At 32.4% G+C, this 10,000-nt stretch overlaps 1 protein-coding gene across 7 annotated transcripts in view; it reads right to left on the bottom strand.

The window, feature by feature from the left end:
• The window catches only part of clpxa (caseinolytic mitochondrial matrix peptidase chaperone subunit Xa), a 39,958-nt gene that overhangs the window by 28,247 nt on the left and 1,711 nt on the right, over window positions 1-10,000 (bottom strand). For 4 of the 7 annotated variants that reach the window (XR_015494686.1, XR_015494687.1, XR_015494690.1 and 1 more), the window contains exons 2-6: window positions 8,639-8,790; window positions 6,769-6,886; window positions 4,933-5,087; window positions 4,611-4,773; window positions 1,517-1,558 (exon numbers count right to left, since the gene is read on the bottom strand). Coding sequence is in view for 2 of the 7 variants with exons in the window: in XM_087259155.1 (XP_087115281.1) it covers window positions 1,517-1,558; window positions 4,611-4,773; window positions 4,933-5,087; window positions 6,769-6,886; window positions 8,639-8,790 (630 nt within the window). In the remaining 5 variants the exon portion in view is untranslated. 7 annotated transcript variants of the gene reach the window in all.

Raw genomic sequence — 10,000 nt, 5'->3', positions numbered from 1 at the left:
GTAAAATACTACTTTTAGAAGAAAATTTCGGATGGCACTTAGGTTTTTGCATCTGAACTCTTCATGTCTTGATGCTCAGAAAAAAAGAAAAAAAATAAACATGACAAAACTGACAGCATTTACACTCCCCGGCCACTTTATTAGGTACACCAGGTCAACTGCTCATTGAGGCAAATTTCTAATCAGCCACTCGCATGGCAGCAACTCAATGCATTTAGGGATGTAGACATGGTCAAGACAATCTGCTGCAGTTCAAACCGAGCATCAGAATGGGGAAGAAAGCTGATTTAAGTGACTTTGAACATGGCATGGTTGTTGGTGCCAGACGGGCTGGTCTGAGTAATTCAGAAACTGCTGATCTACTGGGATTTTCATGCACAACCATCTTCAGGGTTTACAGAGAATGATGTGAAAAAGAACAAATATCCAGTGAGTGGCAATTCTGTGGGCGCAAATGTCTTGTTAATGCCAGAGGTCAGAGGAGAATAGCCAGTCTGGTTCAAGCTAATAGAAACGCAACAGTATTTAAAATAACCACTCGTTACAAGCAAGGTATGCAGAAGAGCATCACTGAACGCACAACACGTCCAACCTTGAGGTGGATGGGCTACAGCAGCAGAAGACCACACCCAGTCACCAGGTCTCAATCCAATAGAGCACTTTTGGGATGTGGTGGAGCAGGAGATTCACATCATGGCTGTGCATGACAACTCTGCAGCAACTCTGTGATGCTATCATGTTAATGTGGAGCAAAATCTCTGAGCAATATGTCTAGTACATACTTAGTTGTTAAGTCTATGCAACTAAGGATTAAGGCAGTTCTGAAGGCAAAAGGGGACAAACCCAATATGAGTAAAAGTGGCCGGTGAGTGTATATTAAATAATAAAATCGAAGTCTAAAAATAGAATAAAAATCTCAAAAGCTAAATTTAAACTAACTAAAATAAATAAATAATAAGTTAAATAATCAAGTTAAGCTTGTAAAAATGTATCTTTTGCAAATAAGCACATAAACGAATCACAATAATACTAATACTGCTAATGTGTCCTCCTTTAGTGTAGACTAGTTGCTCAGTGCACTGTTAACTGCTAAGGTCAAATTGCTTAGTGTGCACAGCTGCTCTATTCACAGGATCTGAAGGGATTTCCTGTGACATGAACCTCTGAAAGCTGCGTATGACAAAAGCAGCGCATGAACTAGAATCCAAATCAGGTCGCTCTCCTTTCTCTGCTAAAGTAGGAAAACATGACCGCATTCTTCCTTTCTGACGCATGCATCGTGTCACTTACGTAATTAATACATAACACTTCAACAATGAATAGGTTAAAAGGAAATGAAGAAAAGTGACTACATGATTTGTTTTGGCATTTGTACAACACCCAACGTAAATCAAAGCAAACTAAAAAATAAAAATAAAAAAAAAACACAGAACAGATCGGTTTTGAAAAAACAAAATGGCTCTAGTGAGTGACACATGAACAATAATAAGGGTTGTGGGTGCTGACATGCACTTACTTGTAAACCTGTATTCGTCCTCTCGCCGTCTTAGCTCTAGCTCTACAGAGAAAGGAGGACAGTTATGACCAGATCTTTAGCAGTTCTCACAGTAAACCTTGTGTCATGAAGAATTGTACAAATGCCAAATGACAAAAGATGACACCAAACGCTGCTGTTGGATTAGATTCACATTAAAGTGAAGGTTATTTTACTTCTGAAAAGGAAGATTAGAGAATTTAAAATATTGGACACAATGGAAATCTATCAGGGAGGGATGTTTATACTGTATAATCCAGTCAAATGGTAATATGTAAAGGTTGGTTTTTGGATGTTTGGCGTTTTAAAATTGTACAAGTTTCCATAGCTATTCTTCAAAGTCAAATCTAAGCACTTTCCATGTGTATTTTTAAACGCTTACAGTACTTTAAGCGTGACAAATTACATAGAGTGAGGGAAAATAAGTATTAAACACGTCACCATTTTCTCAGAAAACATATTTGTAAAGGCACTTTTGACTTGAAATTTTCACTGGATGTTGAAAACCATATATGAAAAGAAAACAAACCTAATTAGTTTACAAATGAAGTTATGTGTAAAATTAAATCACACAGGGAAAAGTACTGAACACATGAAGAAAGGGGGGAGTAGAAAGCCAGGGAGAGCCCAGACAGCAGGTGAAATCTCAGTAGTTCTTAAGCAACCCTCTGCCCTCCCCCATTGTAAATGAATATTAACTTCTTCAGTCCAATATCTACATTAGCAGGATGATGAAGATGAAGCCAGGGTGGACATTTCAGCAAGAAAATGATCCAAAACACAGCTAAGGAAACTCTCAAATGCTTTCAGAGAAGGAAAATCAAGCTGTAGAATGGCCCAGCCAATCACCTGACTTGAATCCAATAGGAAATACAAAATAAAGCTCAAATCTGATAGACGAGACCCACAGAACCATCAAGATTTTTATGCTGTTGAAGTCAATGCATGTGACTTTATTTTCCATATGAGAGGCGTCTTTAAGCTGCCATCACCAAAAAAGCCTTTTATATGAAGTCTTAAATACATTTCAGTAGTTCAGTATGTTCCCCTTGTGTCGTTCCATCGTTATTACACATAACAACATTGTTTTAGATTCTTTTGTTTTATTTTATGTTTGCATTGTTTGTTTTTCCCAAAATCAGGCTCAATTCCATGTTAACGGCTCCCTTAGAAATATTATTTCCAAGAAAAAACATGACCTGTTCAATACTTATTTTACCGGCCGTATTTACTTAGATATACATTCTTCATCACATTGTATTAGTCAAGATTCAATATTATACTATAGAATGCTAAAGGGAACATTTTGATGGTACGTTTGTCCCAAGTCCAACATTACATTACTGTCATTTTACAGTACTCGCATCCTTAATGTGTCATCTTTCATCTCAAATTTGTATTTATTTTTATTTACTGCATTATTCACTCATGAAGCGGAATTCTCCACATTTTCTCCTCTCCCACTGTGTGAGCATTAAAAATTAAAAAATGAAGATAAAAAATAAAGACAGATCTAGTGTTGTGAAGATACAGGAATTCGATACCAGTCGGTACTGAAATTTTAAAAACTGCCTCTTCATGCTAATAATTGATTACAGAATCAAATTTTTTGAGTGGAGTAACATTAATTATTTTGAACGCAAGATAAATAGATTTGCCAGAAGTTTCAAGTAGTTGATCCAAAATCTAAGCACTTTTCAGACCCTGAAAACATCACATTATTCAAGATTTCCAGCACCGATATAAATCCTGTTGAGAGCTTTGTTTGGGAATTTAATTTCTCAATATCATAACTTAATCCAGTCAATTTAATACAATATGTTTAAAAGATATACTAGACTTTGAGAAGCATGGGAAGCATAACATAGGAACTTTATCAAATATTTAAGCAATTCAAACATGAAATTACATTTTCAGAAATTTAGGTAGCAACAAATGCATTTTTAAATATATGTTATGTATGGAGCCAAAGTGAACAGCTAGTTGCTAATCATGCATTTATATACATCCACCTTTCAAATAATCTGCATTCACAGATGCAGTACGCTTTTTGGGGGGGGATTCAATGAGCAATACCTCAGTTTTTTTCTGAATTTAATCATAGAAGGTTATTAGTCATCTCATTTTTAGTATCAGCTGTACAATCTGTTAGTTTCGTGAATTCATCAGGTTGTGAGAAAATATATAGTTGTGCGTCATCGGCATAACAGTGGAAATGAATTCCATTCTTTAACATGATATCGCCTAGCAGTAGCATATATAATGTAAAAAGCAAGGGACAAACTGAGCCTTGTGGGATCTCATACTTTTAATCAATATATTTACTCATAATAAGTGGACCTGGCAGCATTTAGAGAACGTACTCTGCAAACCATCTTTCCAAGCATAAAAAAATGAGATGCTTCTGTAGACAGCGACCTAGTTAGCATTTAAAAACATTAAAATAGTTAGAATATTACTTCAGTTAATAAATTTAGATACGATTTTCCATCATTTTAAAGGATAGTTCACCCAAAATATTTTATTCTGTCATTATTTAATTACTCTTCACTGAACACAAAATATACATTAAAAAACGCTTTTAGCTGGCACACATCGACTTTTATACTATTTTTGAATTATGCAACTATTGAAGATTATGGCTTTTTTGTGTTCAGCAGAAGAAAGAAACTTATAACGGATTAAAACCACATGAGGGAGAATAAAAGATAAGATAGTTGTCATTTTTTGGGTGAACTCTCCCTTACAGCATGCCAATTCAAAGCGTAAACTCTGTTGCGCACATGCTCTACTGCATCAAAATGCATCTGTTACTCCTGATACTTTACCGTGTGTGTGTAACATATGATGCATATGTTTTTGTATTTTACCAACGAGTCACTTCTTCATTTTACTTTCAGTTGATATGAGCGAAACCAGGCTTTCCAAGAGCACTCAATTAAATTAGTATCATGCAACTAATAGATTAAATTCCAAATGGCTCTGAGTCTCTTACATATGACTCGTTTAGTGAAAACCACCTGATACTACAGTCTATGCAGTTTCTACACAAACACACACACTCTGCAGGACCAACCTCGAGGAGTGAGCGAGGCCTGTTTCTCCACCTCCACCTGCTGCTGCCTGGAGCCCGCCGGCATGTTGTTGTAGATGCGTTTATAATGATTGTACACTGCCACTGACAATACCTTCTTAGCATGGTCCTGACCCACAACATACTTATCAAGATAAGCAAAGATCTGCGAGAAAACAAAAGCGGAGACGTTACAACCTACAACACAGATGAGCGGCAGCTAAATATTTACATTTAGTCATTTAGCTGTCACTTTTGTCCAAATTAACATATGAATGGACTAAAAGATGACTACTTCTACTAATGTTATTAAATGAATAGACACCTTTTTAGGTGGTGGAGGAGGTTTCTGTTGGAAAGCCAACTTGACAGCTTCTGCCGCAGACTCCGGGTCTTTACTCAGACTCTTTTTAGTGTCCGTCTCTGACAGCACGACGAAGAAGTGGTGGCATTTCTCACATTTCACAAACCGTGTTGATGCTGCAAAAAGAAATAATATTTTATTTATGAGTGTTTTATGCTTTAAAGGGCATAACCTCATTTGCTTATAACACTTTTTATGTCCTGTAGTGTTTGTGATTTAACCAAATATATCTTTTTGAGTGAAGCACAGTAGTGCTCTAGTTTATATATATTATTTATTTTTAAATCCACACAGGCACAAACTCTAGTAATAAAATTGTAAAATAGATTAACAGATAAAATTATTGTCATCTCAAATAATCTTATTTTTGTTATTGTAAATATTTCTCAACAGTCATGCGTCTGAATCTGTTTAATATTTTCATTTAAAATAGATTTAAAGATAAGAACATTGTATTCTCAAATACTCTTATTTAATGTTATTAAATAATAAAATGCTTCTGACATTGTTAAATATTTTTATTAAAATAGATTTATTTTTATTTGAAATAGATTTATAAATTATTGTCTTCTCAAATATTCCAAATATTAGAAATTTTATACATTTTTCAAGACATTAATGCTTCTGACTTTCCTGAAAATGTTATTTAAAATAGATTTATAGATTAAATTATTGTATTCTCAAATATTTTATTTATTTTTTTAAATATTGGAAATATTCCACAACAGCTTCTGAATTTGTTTAATGCTTTTTTTAAAAATAGATTTATAGATAAAATGATTGTCTTCTTAGATATTATTATTTATAACATTTATAATAAAACTAAAATAAGAATATTTGAAAATACAATATTTTTATCTATAAATCTAATTTTTAATAAAAGTATTTCACATCAAAAGCTGTTGTGAAATATTTATAATAACAAAATATTTCAAACAGCTTCTGAAGTTGTTAAATATTTTTATTGTAAATAATTATTTTTTATTTAAATTAACCACAATAATAATGTTTTACTTTAAGCCAAGCAACTTTTAAAACACGCTACTAATTAAAGCACCAGCAGATGAAAAAGCAACTTGTTGTGTGTGATTTATTTTTAGCATTGAACAGTTAGTTCAGTAAACACTCTGGCCTACTTGAACGTGCACAAGGCCGAAAGCAATCAGAAGTGTTTTGAAACAAGGTCAGTAATAAAACAAACTGATTATCTTGAGTAATCCACAGTACACATACAGCAGACAAATTGACGTCAGAATTATAAGCCCTCCTGACTTGAGCTCCCCTGTATATTTTTTTCTCAGTTTTTTTTTCTAACACATTTCTAAACATAATAGTTTTAATAACTAATTTCTTATAAATGATTTCTTTTATCCTTGACATGATGAGAGTAAATAATAGTTTACTAGATATTTTTCAAGATAATAGTATTCAGCTTAAAGTGACATTTAAAGGCTTAACTAGGTTAATTAGGGAAATAAGGCAAGTCATTGTATACCGATGGTTTGTTCTGTAGACAACTGAAGAAAATTTTGCTTAAGGGGGCTAATAATTTTCACCTTAAAATGGTTTTAAATTAAAAGCTGATTTTATTCTAGCCAAAATAAAACAAATAAAACTTTCAACAGAAGAAAAATTATTATAGGAAATACTGTGAAAACTTTCTTTGCTCTGTTAAACGTTATTTGGGAAATATTTCACAAAGAAAACAAAATTCACAGGAGGGCGAATCATTTTGACTTCAACTGTATATTAAAAATGGATGATACAAAGTTAACTACAAGTAATTCAAGTACTCACAAACAAATGTTTCTACATGTGTGCAGGGATCTCCGCATTTGGGGCACCTCAGCTGACTTCCTCCTTTGCCAGAGTTACCAGAGCTGGTTCTTTTTCCACTTCCTTCACCAACAGATTTCTTAAAAAGAATGACCCAGATTAAAAAGGAAGAGGAAGAATTTCCAGAAAGAGGACGACATTTTTATTTCCTCCTCAGGGCCCTTGAGGTCTGGGAGGAAACATATCATTGTATAAGATGTAAAGCTGTATATATGTTCACAGTTAAAGGCAAAATGTATTTAATTTTAATTACTGAAATGAAATATTTATAATTTAATTTTCAAATATTTCCCAGGTGCTGTTAAATGGAGTTTTTCTACACATTTTTAAACTAATTATAAATTTATTTATATAAATGTAATAAATTTTATATAAATTTATATTTAATACATTTTAGCTCATTTCTAATGACTAATTTATTATATAATTTATTATAATTTATTATATAATTTCTAACTTAAAAATTTCGTTTTATTCCAGTCAAACTAGAATAAATAAAACTTTCTCCAGATGAAAAAATACAATAGGAAAATATTAGGAAAATTGTACATCAGGGCTTTTTCTGATTTCACAAAGTCAAATTTAAGACCTTTATCAATGAAATTTCAGACTTGTATAAGGCTGAACGCTAAAGATTTTTTAATGGTACACAAGGGAAAAAACATACTTGCCCTATCTAATATGATTTAGCTGTAATTCTAATTAGTTGTTTCTTAGGTACATATTAAAATAATGTGTCAAAACAAGCAGACCCTAGTTACATACATTTATGTTTTGCAAAATATCTATTAAACATGATTAAAAACATAAAGAATCTCTTTAAAAACTGAATGTATGCACAACAGACTGTTTATTCAGATGTATTTGTTGGTGATTGGATGTGTTAGATCGATTAGGTAACTTTACATAAACAAAGGAAAATTAAGACCCATTAAAAATGATTTTAGGCCTACAAGATAATATTTCAGTCAATTTAAGACATTTTAACCTCCTTGAGTCAAGTGCTATTTAGGGGTTTCTGCTTGGATTGTGCCAACTCAAATTCAAACAACATTCAAACAAATGCAGAGGTGTAAATGCAAAAGTTTGGTATCATTTTAAAGAAAATCCTTTGAATTTTCATAGAACACTATTGAAAGTGATTTAAGTAATTTCAATTCAAATCAATTCACCTTTATTTGTATAGTGCTTTTACATTGTGATTGTGTCAAAGCAGCTTCACATAAAAGATTGTAGTAAATTAAAAACAGTGTAGTTCAGTTTTCAGTGTTTAAGTTAAGTTTAGCTCAGATCAGTTTGTTTTAATAATCACTACTGAGAGAATCACTAATGGTGTATGTTGTCTGTGTTATAATAAACCCCTCCAAAAAAGGCGCTTTTTTTCTTTTTGTAAACTTCAATTTGAAAGTTTACCTTTATGTTTCTGTGATGTCTAGGTTGCTGTAATTAACTTGGTTGGTTCCTGCACATGTCAGTAATCATAGAAAAAAAGAAAAATGTCTTTATCAAAATCTATGCAAAAGTTATATAATACCAGCTGATGAGAGAACGGAACCACTTTTAGAGGTATTGGGTCAGTAAGAACCTTTAAAATGTAAAGAATGTAGAAGTAAATGATGCCACACACCCAGTACACAGAGATTAACGCCTAAAATTTTGTTTTTGAAATTTAAGACATTTTAAGACCCTGCAGATACCCTTGTAAATGCTTCATTAAACATCACATGGGAAATATTAGTGAAATAAATTTACTTATAATATTTATTTTGATAGAAGAGCTAAAAGTTGTGCATTCAACTGCATATATATCTAGATCTATATCTAATCTCACCTTCCCACCATCTCCATCTTTTACTCCATCCTTTGATGCATAATACACAGCCGTCTCTGAGAAGGATCTCACAGGGACGCGGCGTGCCAGACGAACCTCACGGGTCCCTGGACGGCTCAGTGACAGTAACTGGACCCTGGAGCCGGATATTCCTGGGGCACAAACACAAAAAATTTTAATGCTTCAAGAGGAAATTCCCTCAAAAATAACATCAAAAATAACAATAACCTGATCACATCAATGCATCATTGTTTGGAGAGCACAAGGAGGATATTGGCATGAAAAAAATACATTTTACTTTACAAGAAATACAATACAACAAGAACAAAAATATTTGAAGGTACAAGAATCATGTCTTACGAAATTATAGCTTTTTTAAGATTAATAAATAGCAATCAAGCCAACAAAAATGACTGTTTATATATTCTTTCATATTATGTAGATTGTCATTTTAATGTTTAATATACTTATTAACACCTCGACGGTTGTCATTTTAATAAACAGTCAGGTTACATAAACAACCCACATACAGTTGAAGTCAGAATTATTACCCCTCCTGAATTATTAGCCCCCGTTTATTTTCATTTTTTTACCCAATTTCTGTTTAACGGAGAGATATTTTTCTTTGCCATGATGACAGTAAATAATATTGTACTTGATATTTTTCAAGACACTTCTATACAGCTTAAAGTGACATTTAAAGGTCTAACTAGGTTAACAGGCCGGTCAAGTCATTGTATAATGATGGCTTGTTCTGTAAACTATCACGAAAAAAAAAAATTGCTTAAAGGGGCTAATTATTTTGACCTTAAAATGGCTTAAAAAAAATTAAAAGCTGCTTTTTTTCTAGCCGAAATAAAACAAATAAGACTTTCTCCAGAGGAAATAATATTATCAGACATACTGTGAAAATTTCCTTGCTCTGTTAAACTTCATTTAGAAGACATTTAAAAAAGAAAAATAACTCAAAGGGGGGCTAATAATTCTGACTTCAACTGTATGTGTGGATATACAATTGTCAAGAATCATGTCTTACAAAATTTAGCTATGTTTTTCACATTTAAAATAAAAATCTAGCCAAAAAATAACTTAGTATGTTTTATATATTCATTAATATATCGTAGGTTGTAATTTTAATAAGTTTAATATAACATTTTTTTAACACCTCGAAGGTTGTCATTTTAACAAACAGTCTGGTTACATAAACAACCCACATACAGTTGAAGTCAGAATTATTACCCCTCCTGAATAATTAGCCCCCTTTTATTTTTTTTTACCCAATTTCTGTTTAACGGAGAGATTTTTTCAACACATTTCTAAACATAATAGTTTTAATAACTCATGTCTAATAGCTGATTTATT

The sequence above is a fragment of the Danio rerio genome, chromosome 7 (assembly GCF_052040795.2).
Source record: "Danio rerio strain M-AB ecotype USA chromosome 7, GRCz13ab, whole genome shotgun sequence".
NCBI classification, from domain to species: Eukaryota; Metazoa; Chordata; class Actinopteri; order Cypriniformes; family Danionidae; genus Danio; species Danio rerio.
The sequence above is the reverse complement of the archived record's forward strand: the minus strand, read 5'-3'. Positions and strand labels throughout refer to the sequence as shown.